This window comes from Tympanuchus pallidicinctus, unplaced genomic scaffold (genome assembly GCF_026119805.1).
Source record: "Tympanuchus pallidicinctus isolate F22 unplaced genomic scaffold, pur_lepc_1.0 scaffold18, whole genome shotgun sequence".
In the NCBI taxonomy this organism is placed as follows: Eukaryota; Metazoa; Chordata; class Aves; order Galliformes; family Phasianidae; genus Tympanuchus; species Tympanuchus pallidicinctus.
This window is the reverse complement of record NW_026294699.1, coordinates 8,424,827-8,446,867: the sequence shown is the minus strand read 5'-3', so window position 1 is coordinate 8,446,867 and position 22,041 is coordinate 8,424,827. Positions and strand designations below refer to the sequence as shown.

Below are 22,041 nucleotides of genomic sequence, written 5' to 3'. Positions count from 1 at the left end.
ACCGTGTTATGAGAGAATTGGAAACTTCAGAACTCAAATTTCTTGAGTACTCTTTCCTAGCATAGAACCTTCTGACCCCGAAACACTTAGAGAACGTGCTGTACTGCTCATCTGTCAAAATGCATTAAAATGAGTTATGAGTGAGTGAGCTGGTCGTGGTGGGATGAGCAGTTTTCAGGAGGAGAATCTCAGAACTGGCATCTTGCACGAGTGCAGTGCTGTAGCTTGTCCTTAGCAGCTTTCCTCGTGCCCAGTGTGATGTCTTCAAACTCCTGCTCACTCTGAGGTCACAGGTCTCACAGCTCATGTCTGTGTGTGGAATTTCTTCAGCAATTTGCAAACGTAGCACTAAAGATACTTAAGCAACTTTTAAACCTTGTCCTTCGCTGTATGATTTTATGCTGCAGTGCTAGTATTAGGAATTGCTTTAGTTATACCTCAATACAATTCTTGGGTTGCTGAGCAGTGCTTGTATACAGAGCCCTCAGAAAGGATGTGGAGTTCCCTGTTGCCCTGGGTAAGATGAGGGTAAGTTATGAACCTAGTCAAGGTCTGGTGTGTTTACAGCAGAGTTCAGATGCAGTGCTTGTCTGAGTCAGCTGCTCTGTCACCAGCACGTCTGAGATCCATCCTCTTCGTGGCTGTCAGTTGGATTAATGTCCCTTTGGCAGGTGCTGTGGGCAAGCTCAGTCTGATCCATCTTCACACTGTCTCCAGCATTGCTTTCACTTTCTCGTTAGTGACACGTTGAGATGGCGAGTGGTGCCAGCTGAACGCTGGAGCTTTGGGCAGCCTGTGTGCTCAGATTGATGATTATATGTTAGACTTTGAGTCATCCATTCAGGATCACGTAAGTGCTCTTATGAAGCACGGCACTTCACAATAATGCTGCAAATGAAAGGTCTGTGAACTATTTGACAAGTGAACTGCCTCATTAAATAAATAGTATGTCAGATGAGGTCATCGATACCTATTGTGGTAGATGCTGAAAACCAGAAATAGCAGCCCACTCCATTAATCACAGTTTTTCAGTGCCAGCTACATAACTTACTTGCTTTTTGCAAAATAAAAAAATAAGTATTGATTAAAGTAGGTTTAAAAAGAATTGATGATGAGGGAACGTGTTTTGAAGTGCTAGGGAGAAAAAGCCCTATTTTCTTTTTCTTTTAGATGAGACAGTTTTGAATGTTAGTGGTGGCTTTCCTCTCTTTTCAGCTCTTTCCACCAATTGCCCAGTGTCAGATTAGTGAGATATCTAGGCCTAGCAGAGGTCATTTCACATAGTCTCATGTTATTTAAGAGTGCTTCCTCTCTGAGCTGTGCTCAGAAAGATGCAGTGCTGTCAGACTGAAACCGGTGGATTAAAACAGACCATAAAATGCAGTAAGAACTTAGAGCAACTCGTTTATGGTATGCATGTGACTCAAATTACTAAAACTATCAGATTTTCAGTGCTTTATACTTTTTTTGCAGAAGGTTGCATGCATGAATGTGGCTTTTTAATCTAAAATCAGTTATTTTTTGATGTGTCTACCTCCATTCAATCCTTGAAACATCTCTTTCCCTTGATCCTTTAAAGTATACTCTCGTCTTGTAGAATAGAGAGCAAGTTTTACACTTATCTCACTTCTGCTTAATGCACAGTCCGTGCTTACCTTTGATTTTGGAAGTTTTTTGAACTAATTGGATTCCTTTTTTAATCACAGGTCAGATTGACTAAGGCCTGGTAGCCACTCACTGGCACCATCAGTAAAATGAGTTTGGAGGAGTCAACAATTTGCTTACCTGCTGCTTTGTGGAGAATTTCCGTTAGAGCTCTGCTTGTCAAGTGTGAGAAGTGGCCTTGTTGAGCGTGATGTCAGTGCTGGTTTGCAGATGTTCAGTCACGTGGTGAGGGAGGCTGTGCGGTGGCACTGCTCTGCAGATCCTGGGAGATGCCAGTTCAGTCTGAGCGCTGTTAGGCTGAGCTGGCTTCTGTTAAATTCAAATTGAACAAATGCGTTTTCAGGGACTTGAGGAGTAGCTTCAGCTTTCATCCATTTCCTTTTTTAAAAGAGGTACATTTGTACTTTGCGTTGTTTTACTTCACTTTGAATAAAATTTCATCACCAAAATGCGCTCAAATAGGAAAAACAAAAAACAAGTAAACATACTGCAGCTATTTGCTTCCAAGTCCTTTGGCAGATGTAACTCAGCTCATGCACCCAGCTGTAGCTAATTGCTCTTCCACCAATTCTCTGTCACACTGTCATGGTGACAAAGCAAATGGGATGAAATGAATCCCAAATACAGATGTCAGAAGTGTCCTATGCGAGTGAAGTCTGCTTCACAAGGAGGTATTGGGGCTCTGTTGATCAGGTTAACTATGAAAGCACTGTTGACATCTAAGTATATTTGCTTTTGTATCAGTCTGCTCCTGGATGGCTGGAACTCTTTCAACATGCAGACTGAAAGCAAGCAAGCGTGCATGCACACAAGGGTAGCTTATTCTAAGGGCTTCCATGTGTTGATGCTTCTCTTCTAAGGGTCAATAAATTGTCACAAATGACTGAAAGACAATTTTTTCACCCTTATGCATCATACACCTTCTGTGTGCATTCGGATCGGTCTCAGCAGGCTTGCATAATTTATGAATAAAGGCATTGGCTGCAGGAGAGAACAGTTTAGACTCAGTGGATTTATAATGGGAACAGAAATGAAGCTTATTTCCACTGTTGCAGAAAAAATGTGCATTTAAAAAAAATGTGGTGTGTTTTTGAAGAGGAAAAGCATAAGGTCTCAAAGGGAAAGCATGTGTTCTTGGAATGGCTTTGGCTGTCCTAATCTAGTGTGAAAATTCAACTTCTTCAGTGTTAGTTTGCTGTTTGTGAGCCTGAGGACGAGAGATTTAAAAAACTTCGAAGTACCTCCTCATGGTATTCATTGTCTGTGGTTCTTCTGTCTGTATTTACTTTAGCCCAGGTTTTCCTGGATAATTTCCATATATGTGTAATGCATGTGGAAAGGAGTCCTTTCCTTTCAGCTGAGGTCTGGACATACGCGGCAGGATCGATCAGCTGCCCCCTTGTTCACAGTCCAGGAGAGGTGCAAAAATATGCAGTCTTCTGTAGAACTGCCAGTGTTTGTATTTGCAACACGCACAGCAAGCTCCTGCTTTGTTAAGGAGCCACTGTTGGTTATCCTAGAGCTCTGAAATCTTCATCTAGTGGCTTCTAATGCAAACTCCTCCATTGGGAAGTCCTACTTGCAAGCCTTTCATCTTTGCAGTGGTTAGATCTTCCTAGAGCTCTAAGGGTTGGTTTCAGTATGTGTAACTTCAGAAAAAGCTTCTGTTCTCATAGATGTCATTAGGAGTAGTCCTTTCTCACACAGTTCTAAATGACTGTGAAATTCAGTGGAAGTGTGCTGTTCAATTCCCTTGGGGAAGATCAGGAATTAATTTCAGCTAGTTGATTGTTCATTTTTTTTTTGAAGAAGTAATTTATCATCTGGAAACAGGAATAAATCTTTCAGAGTTGAAATGATACCCTCTGGTAGTTGTGTTTCAGTCTAAATGATGCCCCTTTTTCTAGGAGTAACATGGAGCTGAAAAATGGAGCCAAAGTCATGAAATAGTCTGACTTTGTGTATGATCACTGGACAAAACCTCTGTGAGTGCACACGTGGCCAGATGCACAGAGCCTTTGGTTTTTCTGATTTGTTCTGCAAAGGTCAATGGCTTTTAGTATTTAAAACTGTGGGTAGGTTGTAGGGAACGGCTGCTGACAATGCTTTAAAATAGTCGTGGCTGGCTTGTAGATGTTCCAAACAAAAAGCTATTCTGGTGGAAAGACTTCGGTGTTTCAGTGTTACTCATTGTCTCAGACAGGATTGTTTGAGTCTTACGTAAAAGGTCAGGCAGTTTCCTCCTTCTCAAACGACCAAGATGGTGCTAAGGGAGGCAAGGCACGGATAGCTTCAGATAGATATGCTGTTTTGTATAAGCTTTTTAAAATCTGCCTTTGTAAGTCATTTTGAGTTACTTTGCTCTGCAAAAAGTGACTGTGTAGAGTTCACCCCTCTGTAGTTAATTGAAGCTAGGTAATGAGCTTAAGAACAGAGATACCACTATAGTTTGAGTCACTCCTGGCCTGTTTATGAGAGTGGGCTGAAAAAGAAAAGTTTCTACAGTTTCTAGCAGCGTCAGTTTAGTTTCTGCTTAAATTTAAAACACTGAGCAGCTGAAAAGCTTGGTGGCTGTTGATCTGTTAAGATCCTAGACAGAGATGATAGATTCTGTTCTGCGTTCTGTGTCAGACACTAGCAGCCAAAATGAATCGGTTTATCAACTGCAGAAGCAGTAGCTCAAAGTTGTCGTGCTTTAGTTGAGATCCTGTCTTATTACAGGGCAGAATAACTGGGCTTAAAAATTTGCTTTCTACTTGTGGGACTGCAGGGCTTGTTTGTTCTCCCAAAGCCTGTTGGTGTTGTAGCCTAACAGAAGTAAAAGCAACCCAGTGTGGAAGGAATGAACGTGGCGTGCTCACAGACTCTTTCAGTGACCTTTGAGACCGTTTTGCTGTTGGCATTCAGAGTAGCTTGAAAAAAAAAGTTGTTGCTTACATTTGATTATCAAGCTTAAAGTAATGGTCTGCTTCAGAAAAAAATCTTTAAGACAGTAAAAGTGCAAATGGTACATGTGTATTTCTGCTTCTGTATCTGTAAAAGGGTGCTTTGAAATGTTATCAGAATACACATTAATATGTGCTCTTCTGATCTTTTTTCTGCATTTGCATTTTTTTAGAATACACAGATGATAATGCTCTGATTCCCAAGAATTCATCTGTAATTGTTAGAAGAATTCCTATTGGTGGAGTAAAAGCTACAAGCAAAACATATGTTATGTAAGTATACATAAAGCATTGTATTCTTTGTGAGATGTTTCTTCACTATTTGGATTGATATTAGTTACCTAAGGGCATTCATGTATTTATTTTTGAAGCTGCCATTATTTTTGTCTTTATAATGGGGTGGATTTTTATATACCTCTCCCAAAACAGAGTTACATTTTTAAGCCTGCCAGCAGCAGTGACTTTTGAGGTGTTTCTGTTGGCTTTGTTCCTGGGGCTGACTTCCTGAGACCCAAGATTTTAGATCCTGTTTCCTCTACACAAGGAAATTCCTTTTTATTATATATATAACTCCATTTTACTGTGTGGTAGATAGAAATTTACACTACCATGCATATTTATATTTTGTTTCCATCTCAGTAGTCTGCTTCTCAGTGTGAGACCTTACTAGCCATTTCACAAAGACAAAAATGCAAGATTCTTACGGCCCAAACCTGGTATTTCTGATGCTAGTGGTAGAGAATGGAGCAAGGGTTACCAGTTGGTGAGCCTTGCGAGCAAGAAGTCTTGTGCATAACTGATTCCTGTTAGTTTCCTTATGACAATAACTGAGTCATGCAAGTGAAAAAGCACAATACCCTTAAGTTTACTGCTATTTGTGGGGGTACCATGAAGGAATAGCTGAGGCTTTCCTGGCTCTAAACTCAGCAGGTGTGTTAGCATGCTGCCAGATGTTACTATTCAGCTTTCTGTTTTTACCTTAATTAAGCTGGTATCTGTGCTCCAGGTTTTCATCCTAGTATTCTTGGAGAACAGAATCACGTGTTAATTATAATTAGATTACGGGATTGTTGCTGTCATTTATTCATTCACAGAGTCCAGTTCTGCATCAGCCTTTAGCATTGTTTGAATGTCACAGTTTTCCTGCCCTCCCAAAGATATCCCTGTCCACCACAATTAGTAGCTGTTATAACTTGTGGTTTTGCCTCACCCTTTTAACATTGATTCTCAGCAAATAAAGTTTACTGATGAGTTACATTTTGTCTCTAACGAACTCTGCAGCAGCATCTTGGTACCCATGAAGTATTTGCAAGCAAAAAGGTTGAATTTATGTGGCTCTGCACGTGAACTTTAGTATATTACTGCCATAGTTGGGTTAGCTCTTTCAGATGCTGCCTGGTAATTCTGGGCCATACAGCCCTGGGCTTATAAACACTTGTTTAGGCCTTGTTTTAGGGCTTAAGTACGTATGCCTAGTGCTGTCTTGTTGGTGCATCCTCCATCTCTGGTTGGATGGCACCCCCTCCTGGTATCATCATGCTGCTCTAAAACTAGAGGACAGGTGCAGCTAGTATCAAAGATCTGAGAAATATCTCTGTGTGGAGATAGAGGAAGAATTGTGCTGCTGTTTTAATGTTGAAAATTAACCAGGTAGATTAGCTTTCTGTCCCTTCACCTGGAAACGCTGCAGAAACCAGTGGCAGACTGGCTAAGTCTTGGGAGTTATGAGCACGTGCTCTAATGATGGAGAGGCCTTTGTAAACGTTTTGCTCTTCACATAGTCTGTTCTTCAAGGTAAAAGCATAAAGAAACTGTTGAATGGTAATCTGAATATTTCCATATACCTCCTCATCTTTGGGGTACGCAATATGAGCCCCGTGGTTTTCTAGCAGTGGCAGGGAGCAGGAGCCTTTCCCTGGGTACATCAGTTCCACAGCAGCCTTCAAGTTGCTGCTGCTTGTGGGGCAGTTCCAGTGTTTGAACTGTTTGTGAATTATGTCAGATTCAGAAGCAGTGTGCAGGTATGGACCAAACAGTATGCGAAATCTCAGCGAGTTTTAAACATAATAAATATTTCCTAAAATATCGTAGAGTTTTCAAGTTTATTTTAAAGCAAATTCTGGAAATTAAGACCTTTTTTTTTGTCACAGGACTCCTAAATCGCACAAAATGGTAGAAACTCCTTTCAGGTGACATTTCTACTACTATTCTTAGTCCATATAGAGTAGCTAACAAGTTCTAATATTTGGCAATTTCGTGGCAAATATAGCAGATATCTGAACGCAGTGCTTGGACTTCCACAAACAACCACAGTTCTAAAGACTGTGAAGCAGAAATTTTTGTTATTCCTTTGTCAGATGACTGACTTCTACATTATTGCTTTTTTCACTAGAGTAAATTTGCACTTGAGAGCATGTAGACTGTAAGTGCTCTCTCTTAGAAATGAAGGTATTGTATCAGCCAACTAATTGTAACACTAGGGGTATACGGGTTGGCTGAAGTTGGCTTCGTGTTTAGAATGTTATTTCAGAACACAGAAAGCTATAGTACAGGCTTCATATTTTTGCTGCTTACATAGCAGAGGCAAAATGCCTGAGGACTTCTGCTTGCACTGTTATGTACCTGAAAATAAATCTGATTTATATCTGTAAATCTTAAAATGATATTTAACAAAGTAGGAATGTGGGTTTTTTCATTGTACTGAATGTACGGAGGGAGAAGAGTTATGTATAAATTTCTACTTTCTCTGGGCTTTCAGGACGTGACTTTTCAATGCTCAGGTTTTATGATCTCTTTGTACAAGTGCTGTTCCTTAAATTCTGATCACCTTTATTTCTTCTTCTAGAAGTCGAACTGAACCAGTGAGTGGAACATCAAAAGCAGTATGTAAAAACACAATCTCACACTTTTTTTCTACACACTGCACTTAATTATAAACAATGTAGTCTTACATTAATTTTCCAAATATTAACTTAATATCTTTTCAATCAAAACATAGTATATGCTGTAAATACAATGTATTTGATTCAGAGTAGTAAAAACTGAGTAACGATATCATTTGCACAATTCTAATGTGAATATTGGTATTTGTGCTTAGTAATGCATTGTATTTCATATTGAACGTGCTAGAATATTTCCTGTATGACTTCTTGTTGTACAGATACTGTATGATCATTTCAGATCGTGTAGGTTTGAGGTTTGCACAACTGAACATGGTGCCATGTTCTACATCTGTCTGTCTATAGCTAGTGATATGTATGTTTGTATAGGCTGTTGTGTGCTTTTTGTTTCTTGCAATAAAAATGTTTGGAGTGTATTTTTTGCCATTTTCACATTGTATCACTTAGTTTTTGTTTTTAAATACCTTTTTTTGCCTAATGGTTTTTGAAAATGTGATCAAAAACCACTGAGAAACCATTATTGTTAAACTGGGTATTGTTTCTTACTTTTGACCTGGGGGTTCAAACAAATACCAAAACCAACATATCATATCCCGTGCATTTTCTGAGGACGTTTCTGCACAGCTAAATAATTCCTTTTCAAGTCCTTGAACACTTGAGTGTTTGCTCCTAAAACTGTAATTGAAGTGATATTGTTTGGGCCCCTCTGAGTACGTGAATGTCTTGAAAAATCAACTTGAATTTGAGTATCATTGAATATCATTGCTACAAAGTGGTATTCTAAAGCTCTGCATTTGGACTTTTCACTTTATCTGATGAAACAGTTTAGTTTAATAGTTTAACTGTGAGTGAAAATGCCTGAGACGTGGTGTACAAATGTCAGCACGAGGTTACAGCCTGGTGCCTGTGTGGCTGCAGTCCGTGTTCATCTTTCTGAACTTTCCTTTGTAGTGTGTTTTTGAATTTGGGCGGCCTCCCATCTGGATGCTGCTTTAATTTCCCAACAGTTAAGCCTCTCTTTAGTATACCACCATTTGGAATTTACATTTGGAAAAGGGGCAGTGCTTTTCTTCAGGCTTGAAAACACACTGTTACTCTGTTGCTAAGATATAGATAAGTACACAAGGAAATATTTAACTGGTGATGACCTAGATATTGATTTGCCACTTGGGTCAAATATTATGTATTACTCTGAATTTCAATATAGTCCTTACAGTATAAGAATTATTGCTTGGTGGTTTTTGTTTTTCATCTTTAAGTATAACTGCTTTTTCTTCACTAGAATGGTGTGAGGCATTACACTAACCCTGGATCATTGGATCTGATCACTTTCTGAGTTGTTAGGATAACGTAACCTAGAAATTCATAAACTCAGTGTCTGTGTTCTGTGAAGAATACAGCCTCTGGTTCTCTTGGAATGGTTTGCAATCAACTTGAGATCAAAACCTTTTTGTATGTAGGTCTAAAAAGACTTAAGTCTGAATCTGACATCCGTAATTCAATCCCTGATTGGTTTGAATTCCTTTTGTGACATAAATACCTCTCATTGTGAGTTCAAGTTAGCTTAACTGGGCCAGTGACCCTCGTAGTTAATGTAATGCGTTTACATAAAGCACGTTTATAGTATTTGATCTAATTCAGATGGGTTTTTATTTCTTGGAAACAGTTATTTTTCTTTTTGTTTACTAGCATGTGTATAAGCACAAACCACATGTTCATAAATAAAGTTAACATTCTTTTAGCCTTGTGTGTTCCCTGGCATGTGTGTATTGCATTCTTAAGTAGCATCTTACCATAAGCTAATGTAGATACCTCAAAAGAAAAAAAAAAAAAGGTATTTGGAGTGTGTTGGGAGGGTTAGTGTAAGTTAGAGCTAATTGAAGTCAATGGAAGACAAAGCAAAAACATTTCCCTCTTGTTTGCTCTGACTGTGCCCGGTTTGGGCTGTGGGTAGGCATAGGGAGGGTGGAAACCTCCTTGCATATATATATATATATATATATATGTATATGCATATATAAAAATTAAAGATGACTTTAAAAGCATTGCATTGGCAGTGGCTTCTAGAGTTGGAAGTACAGTGAGATTCACTTCTAAAAGCAGCTCAGATTTTGTCTAATGATTTTTTTCTTGTTATTTGCAGTAAGTACAGAATCCCATATATTTAAAAGTAGAGCCTGGATCTTACTGTGGTAGGAATAAATTCCTGGGAAGCTCTCTGATTGCTGTTCAGCAGTAAGGCAAAGGCAGCAAAACTGAAATGAGTCAAAAAAAAAACCAACCCAGGATGCACAAAAGCTTACAGCTTATTTTTCATTGTTTCTCTTTCACGATAGCAGTCATTCTTCACTTCCAAACGTGTGTTGTTCAATTGTTATTACAACCAAATGAAGGCAGTAGGTTATCTTGCTTTAGCATTAGTATTTCAGGGACTGCAGGAATCTCTATTTGGTATTTGGCCGTAGAGGCTGCAGAAATGTGCAGTTCTGTTTGTATTTTAGTGCCATGAAATACAGCTGCAATGAATTTGCAGTTCGGCTAAGTTCTCAGCCCTTAGAAAACCACTGTAACTTACATCTAGCATTCCAGCAGCAAGATTAGCCTTTTCCCTGTTTTCTGTCCCCTTTTCTCTTTACTTCATGTTACCTTCTGTTTAGTCTTCTGTAGGAATTGAGAGTTTATACATCTGACTGGCAACACTGGGCTTTTTTCCCCCAGTTCTCCTGCAGTACCGTAGGGCTGTGCACAGGATTCCTGGAGGTGTTTCTGCTTGATTGACTGGGTGGCCTGTCAGCAATTAGTTCAGCTGAAGTGTAGTGGGGAAAAAAATAGACAAGAATGCAGAATCTTTGGAAGATGGCAATTGGGCAAACTGACTGCATTACCTGCCTGCTGCTTTTGATAGGAAGGAGCATTGTCACCTCCTTAGGAAGTTAGACACTTGCCCGCAGGCCATATAATGCATCTTCCTAATAAAATACAAGAACTGATTAATATTTTGTGTTACTCATCAGTACTAGACCGTTCAATGTGTCATCAAATTTCTAGGCTCCATTAGGTAGTGTCCTTAATTTCTAATTTGCTCCCGAAAAATCACCAAATGATAGTGGCTAAGTTGTGCCTCCCATGAGAGAACAGAGGTCTCTCATGCTTAAAGGAGTGGCTCATGGAGTGTCGTGCTTCTCAATACTCAGACATCCTTTTTAACCTGACTAATTGCAAAATCTTCTGAAAAGCAAATGAGTGATTAACTAAAACCAGTGTTTCACTGGAGTGAAGATTCATCTGCAGATAGCTATTTTTCCCCGCAATCTGCTAAAGCTGTTGCCTTGAATTCTTCCTCTCTGTTAGGTAATAAAGCTTATTTTTCAAGGAAGGGCTGTTTGTCTCTTTTCTGATCAGCTCATTGATCTCTCAAGGAGATCTGTTCAGTTTACGTGCTGAATTTTTTTCTACTGCTTTGAACTTAAAACATAAGTCAAATTTTGAGTGTCTTTCTGGCAACGCTTTACTAGTGTGAGCCTACTGCTGCTTGTGGCATGATTCAGAAACTGGGAAAGGATGCTTTCCAGTAGTGGGAAAGCTACGCTTTGGATCTCAGTGAGCATTGTGGTCCATTATTAACTAGTGGCCTTAAGACCTGGTTCCCTCAGGCTGATCCTGTAAGTAGCTGGAAGAGAGAAAAGTGGTTGCAAAAGAGAAAAATACTGTTATGTTCTTTTCATTATTTCCTTATTGTATGCTTTATGTTTTCTTGCTTTTGTGCATTTAGAACAAGGCTGTTATTTGGAAACTATTTTTATCAGATAGTAGAGAAAATATTGAATTCTTATGCTTTCCAAACTAATTCATATAGTGCTCTAATAAAGTAGTAGAAATCAGTTTTCATAGGTTATCCTGTCACGGTAAGCCCCTTTATTTCAATAATTCCATTGGGATTTTGTTTGTTAGGGTTTGTTTAGGCAGAAAGCTGGTAGACTGCTTTTGTGATTGATGTTTTGGATTGATATTTGGGTTTTGTGGGGTGTGGTGAGATTGGCCCCCCTCCTCATTTAGAAATAGTTCATGGCTCGGAGCTGATAGGCCTGTGCTTTAATTTTGTAGGCTGCCATTGTGTTCACAAGAGCTTAACCATGTGCGTTTATAAATGGTGAAACGTTGAGTGATTAACCTGCAAATTACAGTGAAAATAAGTTTCCCCACGATGTTTCCTCCTCAAATAAAAGTCAGTGTTATTTTAAAAAGTCCCTTCTAACTGAAAATTGACAGTTTCCTTACCTGTTTGACTTTTATGCCCTTGTAAATGTTTGACAGAGGTATCTCTCTGAGGTACTCATGAGCGATAAGTTTTATCTCAGTTGGGTTTGGTTGCTTTTGTTTCTTCTCATTAACCGTATAGACACCTTAAGCTCTCATTTGTTTGGACTTTGTTTTGAATAAATGCAAATTATATATTTAGTTGAAAATGCATCTTCAAGAGACGGGCAATGTAGTGCAGGCTTTGACTACAGTAGAGGTTAAATGTTGCCATGTTTTGATTGTAGAACTTGAATATGTGTTTAATTTTTTGTGAACAGATTGATGACTCTTCTGCATCTATTTCTCTGGCCCAGCTTACGAAGGTATATATATATTCTTGTCAAGTATTAAAAAAAAAGCGTTTGCTTCATATTTTTAAATCTGTTGTGATCTATAGTTGGCTTACTGTTGTAATTTGAAGAAATCTTTAATTTTTAATAAGATTTAAGTATTTATTTTAATTCTAAAACTGTGTGTAAATTTTGATACTATCCTGTAAAGAGTAGTTCCCAGTTTGGGAAGATGGAAGGGGAGTACCTTATCAGCCTCAACATAATGTTGCAGTATTACTCATCTTCAAGACACAAAGAAGAAGCACTTCAGAAGCGGTTTACCGTTTTTTCATACGTTTCGTTAATTTTTCGTTGGAAACTAACACAATTTTTACAGAAGAATTTAATTGGCTGTAAGTTATGGACATTCCAGAGGGCTTTGCAACAGCCAAAAAACGAGTGTTTCTGTCACATGGACAATTGCATGGCTATTTTTGAATTCCTAGTCTTCCTAGATACAGATCCATTCCTGACTGTTGCACAGTTTTATAAACTGTAGTATATCTAGTGGGCAACACAATCTAATTTGTTTGAACACAGACTGTAAATTGTGTAAATGTACCTAATTGTTTATAGGAATATACCAATGTGTATGTGTGGCATATTAGCAGATGTGACCTGAAACTGTTGTAATGCCATGTTTTGCTATGAAACTGCTTGCATTCTTTGCTCAATAATGTGTAACTTTGTCTGGGAAAGCACTAGTGATTGCACTTGGAAAAGGCTTAGTGCTAGCCAATTAAACTGCTAGTCATCACAATTCAAAGATCAGAGAAGGCAGGGACTAATGCAGAGTAGCTGGAGTTTGTTCTTCTGACAATAAATGCTGGAGGTAACTTCCAAGAGAGAAGTCTGCCCACTGGTAAATTCTTCCCTTACCCACTCAGAAAATAAGTTCTATCCATCTGGCCAAAAAACAAAAGCCCCTCCAAAAAACCACTTGGAACGTAGCCACCTAAAGAAATTGGTCTCCATTAGTGCTGTCCCTGAATACGTTGGTTCTGTAAGCTCATGTCAAGTTTTTTTCCAAAATGCAAGAAACTGTCCCAGTGTTGTAACACATTTAAGCTCTCAAGAAAATCTGAGTATTTCAGAAAAGTACAGGAACACAAGGAGGCAGCTCCAAACTGTCACGTACCCTACCCTCTTCAGTGCAGACTGGCTTAGCGTGGAGGCAATGCGTTCACAGTTCTGTTTTATTTTCACTATGTATTAAATGCCATATTTGAATTTTGGTCTATTCCTACTAATGTTTTGTGGGTTTTGGGTGTGTTTTGTAAACCGTTTGGGTTCAAACAAATTAGGCAAGCTTTTGTACAAGTTTTCTGTAAATGTTAATGGAAATGGTTTCATAGATGTCGATCTGTTAATGTTGAGAAAAACTGTGTATGTGAAACAACCATTTAATAAAATGTTGAAACTAGTTGGTTGCTTTTGTGAATGAATGCATATAAAAACAGAAACATGAGTGGTTGATCTGAATGATAGGTGCTTGAAGGTCCAAATAATTTGCAGTCACTCCCTTAGACCCTGCTTGTATCTGGACTAGTGTATAACAAAACATTTTAACAAATACTGCTTTAAAAAATCAGCTCGCTTCAATGATGTGAAGATCTAGTTCTGTGTAAGGTTTATATTACATTTTGTAAGTTAAAAGGATACAGTGAACTGGGGAAAAGAAAGTCCCTACAGGTTCTACTTGCACTTAAAGCTCTTAGTACGAGGAAGTTAGTTTGTTGGGGACGGCGTGCAGTTTGGACTCTCCACAGCACATGGTGGTCAAATTTCTACCACAAAGACTCCTTTGTCTTTTTAACATTTGTCTTGCTGAACATCTCCTAAAAACTTGATTCCTTTTAATGCTCCTCTGTCAGAACTTCAGCAAGCAGAGACAGCTTCCCCGACAGCAAGTCGTGTGTCCTTTTAACGCTGCAAAATGTAAGAAGTGGTTCCTTGCCAACCGTATTTCTGAATTGAATGTATGATGGATATCTTCTCCAAAATAGTCTGGAGCCTAAAAATCAATTTTAAAATACCAGATAGTGGTGGTTTGGGGTTTTCTTCTGTTTGTTTGACGCGTAGCTTCAGTCCACGTTATGTTGAAGAAATTTGGATTGGTTACACAAGTCTTTATGTAAGGTACAAACAGAGCCTAAGGTTTTGAGTGCCCAAGAATGTTCTTTTCAAGTAGATTAACAGGCACATAAACATCATGTAATGGCATAAGGACTCCCCAGAACATCTTCAGGACAAATATATTTTATATAAGCAGCTGTTTTCATGCAACCTCAGCTAGAGTTGTGCTGCTCTTTACAGGATTGGATGAGTGGTGTTGTCTTTGGCTGTGTGGAATTAAATGTGTTTCTAATGTGTGTGTCAAATAATTACCTGTTAAACAGACTGCCAATCTGGCTGAAGCCAATGCTTCCGAAGAAGATAAAATAAAAGCTATGATGTCACAGTCTGGCCATGAATATGATCCGATCAAGTAAGTGTCGATAGAATCAAATCTTTGAAGATTGCAGAAAAGTGTTATAGAATTGTTTGCTTTAAAGTGAGATACACATGCATACTTTTTTTTTTTTTTTTTCCCAAAAAAACTTTTTTAGTTACATGAAGAAACCGTTGGGTCCACCTCCACCATCATACACTTGCTTTCGTTGTGGAAAACCTGGTCACTATATAAAGAACTGCCCAACAAATGGGGTAAGATTGCAGCGGACTGCTGGTGTTATTTAGTTGCTTTTTTATTTATTTAAACTGAGGTACTTAACAAATATATCGACGTTCATTTTGAGTCATTTTTCTTAGGGTGAAATACAGAGCTGCAAGACAATATTGCAAAGCCCTTGAAACTTCAAGGGTAAAGATGGAATTATAAGCATAAAACTTCCTTCTTTTCCTCAGTAATAGGCTTTAAGTATGCCCACAGATCTTTCTTTGTGTATCTTTGTTTATATTTTGATGCACTCCAGTTTAATTGGACGTTTTCCCCTGAACTTCAAATTTATGATGGCCATCAGTTAATACTTTGCATTGCAAGGTGATTTTTCTGTTGACCCAATCTACTGAAGATTTGCATTTTGAGTATTCATACCATTTAACATTAAGCACTTAACATAGACTTGTAGGAGTGAATCAAACCTTCATACATAGATAAGGAATTTAAGTCTCCAGTGGCTGATTCAGAGCTCTGAAATAGACTCCTTCTGCAAGACCTTATTTCTGTCTTGCTGGAATGGTGAACTGGGGAATATTTAACCACTGGAATGTATTTCACCCCTGAGGAGCCGGAAGTTGTATGAATGTCTGTTAGGTTCAGAATACAGCTCAAACCTTTGACTATACTTAACAATATTTCAGTCAAGCAACCCTCACACCAGAGAAAAGGAGAGGATTAAAAGCTTTCATTGGTTAATCTTTGAAATGTCATTTAAGTGTGGCCCTTAGGATGAAGTGTCTGCATTTCTTTTCTTAACAGGACAAAAATTTTGAGTCAGTACCCAGGATTAAAAAGAGCACAGGAATTCCCAGGAGTTTCATGATGGAGGTGAAAGATCCCAATACAAAGGGTGCTATGCTGACAAACACTGGAAAATATGCTATACCAACTATTGATGCGTAAGTATGGGAGTTTCCAGGTGGACCAAAAAGCAAATGAGACCCTATATAAACGCTTGAGTGGCAATTCAAACAAGTTGTTCAGCATCAGTAGTTGCAGGAAAGGATGCACTGTTATATCTTGAACTCAGAGTGATGACTTCTCATAGTAAAACAAGGTGGTCTTACTGTTCATCCCTCTAGAATTGGGTTAAACTAGTTGTAAGCTAAGAATCCATATTTCTGCAAAGTATTTTGTTGGTGTTTACAATCAGAATGGTTCTCTTGAGAAGGTTTGATTTGCTCCTGGTTTGTGCTTCAAAGGTTTCTTGAAAGGTTTAACAAATAGCTGTAGGACTGAGGTTTCCTCCCCCTCTGTCTATCAGATCTCACTTGTGAAGCAGTGAAGTTTTCTTGCTGGTATGAAATGAGAAAATACTATTGTGTTCTGAGAGTAGCGTCTGCCTATTCCAGTTTTAGAAGTGTTTGGTAACAATTCTGTTTTTCTGGTTTGGATCTTCTTTTGTAGAAGCTCCAAGTAGACATTTTTAATTTAGAAAATGTAATTTCTCGGGGATAAAGTATATCCTGAGCCTACAACTTTGGTTTACTCTTTGGTACTGAAGTGGTGGGATTCGCTACACATGATTTCCAACTGTCAGTGATCTTCCTAGTCTAGGCTAATTTCTTGTCTTGGTTGAACTAACAGCTGGGAGAATTCTCCAGAATGGATAGATACTCCCTCTGGTAGTGCTGTGGCTGTAGAAAAAGGTTTGATCACAAGGGTAATAATAAAGTCCTTTGATAAAGTCAAAAGCTTGGAAGAGTTTGGGTTTTTTAATCTATATTCAAATCATTTTCTTTTTCCTTTCCCTGCCATCTCCTCCCTCCCTCCAGGGAAGCTTATGCTATAGGAAAGAAGGAAAAGCCTCCTTTCTTGCCAGAAGAGCCATCCTCCTCCTCAGAAGAGGATGATCCTATTCCAGATGAGTTGTTATGTCTGATTTGTAAAGATATAATGACAGATGCAGTTGTTATTCCCTGCTGTGGAAACAGTTACTGTGATGAATGTAAGTATTACTCCCACGTTTGTTAATTCAGAACGTCAAACATGATCTACTGATGGGAGAAATAGGAGCTAACAAAATTGGTTTTGTTACCAGCTCTGTTTAGTGCTGGAGTATAGCCTAATTAGAAAGGTATAAAGGGTGGGAAAAATACAGAAAGCTTTTGTTGTTCTGCAGAAGGATGAGTATGAGAAGTGTACTTATTTGTGCAGGTCATTACAGTGGTAGGTGTTGAATACATTTACTTTGTCTCCAGCTTTTTCTTTCATTATGCAGTGTTGCTATTATATATCAGAAGTCTTGACTTACTGTGAACTGAAACAAGTGGATAGTTAGTTATTCAATCCAGAAGGTTAAGAACTGGTGAATCTGAGCTTACTGATGTTTTTTAGCAATGTTTTTTTAGCAGTGTTTACTTTGAGGGTGGTTGACAACTCACTGTAATAGGTAATGGGAAGAAGGACTGGCTGAAGGTGCAGTCCAGTCTGCAGCTTCAAATGTTACAATAATTATAATAGCTATAGTTATATTAGTTATAGCTAATATACAATAATTATAACAGCTATAGTTGTTTGCTGCAAATTCTATTTTTTATACTATACTTAGAGCTTTATGCCCTCAATTCAAGACAGTACTCATTGATCATGTTCCTGATTTTATAAATGGTTACAATTTCCAAATTTTCTCAATGTGCCTAAAAATGATATTGATTGTTCTGATTATTCACAGGTATCAGAACGGCATTATTGGAATCTGAGGAACATACCTGCCCAACATGTCATCAAACAGATGTGTCTCCAGATGCTTTGATCGCCAACAAGTTCTTACGCCAGGTAATACGGTCACTTTTACACAAAGCCTCTGTAAGAAAAAAATCCTTTCTCAGAAGCTAAAGTGGAAGAGAGTAGTGAGTTTTGTCTCCTTCAGCAAGGCTGATTTGAGTAAGGCTAAGTCTACTTCTCAAGTGCACTCAAGTTACTACAGAAAACCAACAGCTCTTTAGTGGCAGTTGGTGAACTACAGGCACTGTTTTGGTTTTTTTTACGATGATTGTCTTGCTTCAGGATTCAGTGCTAATGCTGAAGTTAAGAATTCTAAATACAAATACATCTACTGAATTAATTACACGTGTAATTTTACTCCTTGGAAGTTTTTGTTTTGTTGCTGAATTGTCTTTCCACCTCTAGGCTGTGAACAACTTCAAAAATGAAACTGGCTACACAAAAAGGCTCCGTAAGATTCAGCAGCAACAGCAGCAGCCACCACCGCCACCTCCGCCTCCACCACCGCTAATGAGACAAACCATAACACGCAACCTGCAGCCCCTAATGAGGCCAGCAATTTCCAGACAGCAGGATCCACTGATGATTCCGTTAGCTTCTCTGTCTTCTCACTCTGCTGCTGCCTTGGCCCCTGGTCAGTCTGTTGCAGCTGCACTACCAGTAAATCCATCTTCTGTCCTCGTCTCCGATCTGCCTCCAGCAGTGTCTCTGTCTCTCCGCGGTGAAAAGCCAGATGGACCTTTTCGGTGAGTGAATCTCAAACTCTGTAGCTCAGCACAAACACAAAAGACAACAAAATGCTGAAGTTAGATTCTTCTTCTGAAGCCTCGTGGTGACTTACGTATGGATCGTAATGGCAGTTCCCTGTAGCTGTAGAAGTTCTTCTTGTTTTTGCTTTGGATGAGGATACTTTAGATTGGAGTTGTGCCTCATTCAAGAACTTCTCAGTTTTTCTAGTTTGATTCCCTATCAGTGATTAAAAATGAATCCTATAACAGGATTTCTTTTCCTCAGCAGCCCTTTAATTTAATGACAAGCAATTCCTAAAGTGATCATTTAGCTATCACGTGAATACTTTTTGAGTGCATTAGTTTTCCTGTTACTGAGGAGATAGTGTTTTCATGAAAAGTATTCAAGGTCAATTACAGGTAAAATTAACCAGGTGTTTTCACGTTACTTTTTTCTACAATAATTCTGTCATCCTTATTATGATGTCAGAATCATCTTCAGTAAAGCACAGTGCAGTCTGACTCGTACTGATTTGGGTAATAATTCTTTAAAATATTGTAAGTTTGAAGTGTTTATAAACGTAAAAGTCAAAGTTTGCAATCCAGTGAAGTTGACTGAAAATATATTTAAACTAGGAGCTATTGTTTAGGGTTTATATCCTTTCGACTTTAAGCTTTGGATGCACATAACTGCTCTGTCCAGAAGGCTGTCAGGCTCAGCTGTACTGTTGAGGTCAAAGGGTCACAATTTTAAGGAAACCTTTGAGGCAGCTTTATGAAGTAGTACATAAACACGTCCTAGAAGAATTTAAGTTCTTCTTGCATCTTCCAAAACTGAGTTTTAGTGTGTGGATTATAAGTACTCTAAGCCTTTCATTTGCAGCTAGCTTAATAAAACATTTTTCCCTTGAACTCTCTCTAGTTCAAATTGAATTCGCTACTTCATTTGCAATCACCAACTTTACGTTTGTAAATCTGGTGTAGATTATTTTTTAATTTATTTTTCCTTTTACAGTACTCAGCCTTTTCCTACTTTGAACTTTGCATTTCTAGCAGCTCTTCAAAACAACGTATTTAAGTAAGAAAATTTGTTGGTTATTTTTTTGTCTAGTGATCCAGATATTATACCTCCTGCTGCTCTGGTGACAGCTGCTGAGCTTTCTAAATCTTCCTCTTTGGCAATCAGCAGTTTGTTGGAAGAGAAGGTAAATTTTATTTCAACAGACAATTGTATTTTGACCGATTTCTGCCTATTCTTGTATTTTAATTAATCTTATTTTCTAACAGTTTGCGTTTATTCACAAGGGCTATCAGGTTCCTGTACTAAGGCAACCAGCAATACCTAGTCTTCTGGGCCCACAAGGACAATCAATTCCCACAACTGGTAAGTGTCTGCAGCTTCAGAATTAAAAACCAACCAAACAAAAAAAACCACTTCACATAAACCTGATTGGATTTTTTTCCTTCTTTCCAATCCAAAAGGTCATCCAATGAGAATTGGTGCAATTCGCTCAGCTGGTGGCAGGCCAGGTTGGGAACTGTAAGTATATTCTACAGAAATTCAATATATTGTTGCTTGTAACATTTTGAATATGGCAGTGGCACATAACTTAGTCAACAGTTTATTTATAATGATATAAGTATATATATATATATATAAGTATGTACAGATAATTATATAAGTATATATATAAGTATGTACAGATAATTGTGGAGTGGTAATTAATGTTTAAATAGCTTTATTCAAATTAAGTCTAACAAAGGGGATCTGTGCTTCCAAAAAGGTTGTTTAAGAGAAGGCTACATTGCGTAATTGAAGAGGATGTGAAAAATGAACTCTTTTTGAGGAATCAGTGATTACATATTCAAATTAAATATAATTAAAAGACCAGATGGAAAGCCCTTTGGCTGAATATTGTCAAAGAAGTTGATTTCATGGACATGACTCTCCAACACTACTTTTTTCAGCAATTTAGTTGATATATTAAACAAATTTCTGGCAAATTCAGTGCTCTTATTTTACAACTGTTTGGAGTTTTTTCAGTCCTCTCAAACAGCCAGACTGCTTTCTCTCACTTGGAGAGAGAGGAGTCCATTTTACTTACTAATCATAGTGTTAAGTTTTGTCTTTCATTCTGGTAAATATTTGTTATAGATAAATTTTAAGTATGCGTTACGTTTATAAAATCTTAAGGATAAATCAAAACAGAAACAAACATCCATCCCACAAATGAGGTAAAATCTCAGATTCAATAATAAGGAAAATAACAATTTAGGAACGAGGACAGGCCAAATGCATCATCATGAGGCAACAACGTAGGATGCCAATGAGGAAGATGTTAAAAGAAGTTGAAGATTAATTAATATTTGTGCACTACTTTGAAGATTGGAACTGTGAAATATTAGATGTTTCAAGGAGTGGCAGAGAAACAATGGGCACTTGTCACATGGGAAATGGGTGTCTCTTTTAAGCATAGGCAGCCTCCATCTGTGGTTATGAAGATGAGTGTAAGCAGAGAAGACTGAGGGAACTGTTAGGAGCGTGAGGATGAGAAAATCAAGTATGTGGATCAGGACACGAATGTAGACTGAAATGACCAGAAGGCAGGGAGAAAAGCGCTTAATCTCAGAACGAGATGTGGTCACACTGTGCTCCTGCTTCATTTGCTTTCCTCTTTAAAATCGGGGCAGAGTGTAACAAACAGTGACACGTGTTTTTGGGTTTCTTTAGAAGTTCAAATCGAGGACGCCCGCATAGTGAACGTTCCCAAAGGACTCAGGCCCCAACACTACCAGCATCAGCACCAGTCTTTGTGCCTGTGCCTCCACCTCCCTTGTATCCTCCACCTCCCCATGCACTTCCTCTTCCACCGGGGGTACCGCCACCACAGTTTCCTCCTCAGTTTCCACCTGGTCAGCCTCCATCAGCTGGGTACCCTGTTCCCCCTCCAGGATATCCCCCAGCTCCTGCAAACATGTCATCAGCTTGGGTACCAACAGCAGTACCAACGGCTCATTCAAATACCATCCCAACGACACAAGCACCTCCTTTATCTAGGGAGGAGTTTTACAGAGAACAACGGAGACTTAAAGAGGAGTAAGTATTTGGCTCAGTGATTGTGGTGTTTTTCATCTTTGTATTTCAGTAGCAAATCGGACTGCAGTTACGCCTAAAGTGCATCTGACATAAGCCAAAATTACATGTAGAGCTTTTTCTTCCAATGTACGTTTTCATTGCGGATGGTAAACGTGCAAAACTAAAGACAAATGTAACTCTAAAACTTTCCCTAAAACTCAGAGGAATTCTGAACTGTTTTGTGTAAATAGGATGCTCGCCTTTTGCATTTGCATGCAGTATACATTTTCTCATATCGGCCATGTTTTGTTTCTTGATGTCTTTTTGTAATAAAGGTCAAACTATAATTGTAATAAAGGTCAAACTTATTTTAACAGGGAAAAGAAAAAGTCCAAACTTGATGAGTTTACAAATGATTTTGCTAAGGAATTGATGGAATATAAAAAGATTCAAAAGGAGCGTAGGCGTTCGTTTTCCAGGTAACTGCTTTACATGTCCGTAATGGAGAAGCAGATTGTCTAGAAGAATCAGGAGGAGGTCCACTCCACCTCACTATCTTTAGATGGATTGGATGATTAAAGGGCTTAGCGTTGTTAGGAGTTTCATTTGAAGGTTGCTAGCTCAGATATAGTGGAGCACAGTTGACT

At 38.5% G+C, this 22,041-nt stretch overlaps 1 protein-coding gene across 8 annotated transcripts in view; it reads left to right on the top strand.

Annotated features, from left to right (window-relative positions):
• RBBP6 (RB binding protein 6, ubiquitin ligase) overlaps nucleotides 1–22,041 on the top strand; it is a 31,133-nt gene that overhangs the window by 2,601 nt on the left and 6,491 nt on the right. The window contains exons 2-16 of one of the 8 annotated variants that reach the window (XM_052679633.1): nucleotides 4,784–4,883; nucleotides 6,761–6,799; nucleotides 7,456–7,492; nucleotides 12,088–12,132; nucleotides 14,541–14,629; nucleotides 14,751–14,847; nucleotides 15,623–15,762; nucleotides 16,639–16,811; nucleotides 17,538–17,641; nucleotides 17,996–18,336; nucleotides 19,430–19,523; nucleotides 19,624–19,702; nucleotides 19,801–19,858; nucleotides 21,050–21,415; nucleotides 21,772–21,873. In XM_052679633.1, coding sequence (XP_052535593.1) covers nucleotides 4,784–4,883; nucleotides 6,761–6,799; nucleotides 7,456–7,492; nucleotides 12,088–12,132; nucleotides 14,541–14,629; nucleotides 14,751–14,847; nucleotides 15,623–15,762; nucleotides 16,639–16,811; nucleotides 17,538–17,641; nucleotides 17,996–18,336; nucleotides 19,430–19,523; nucleotides 19,624–19,702; nucleotides 19,801–19,858; nucleotides 21,050–21,415; nucleotides 21,772–21,873 — 1,864 coding nt within the window. Of the gene's footprint in view, nucleotides 1–4,783; nucleotides 4,884–6,760; nucleotides 6,800–7,455; nucleotides 7,493–12,087; nucleotides 12,133–14,540; nucleotides 14,630–14,750; nucleotides 14,848–15,622; nucleotides 15,763–16,638; nucleotides 16,812–17,537; nucleotides 17,642–17,995; nucleotides 18,337–19,429; nucleotides 19,524–19,605; nucleotides 19,703–19,800; nucleotides 19,859–21,049; nucleotides 21,416–21,771; nucleotides 21,874–22,041 lie in introns of all 8 variants that reach the window. The other 7 variants (XM_052679632.1, XM_052679635.1, XM_052679638.1 and 4 more) reach the window with 7 other exon arrangements.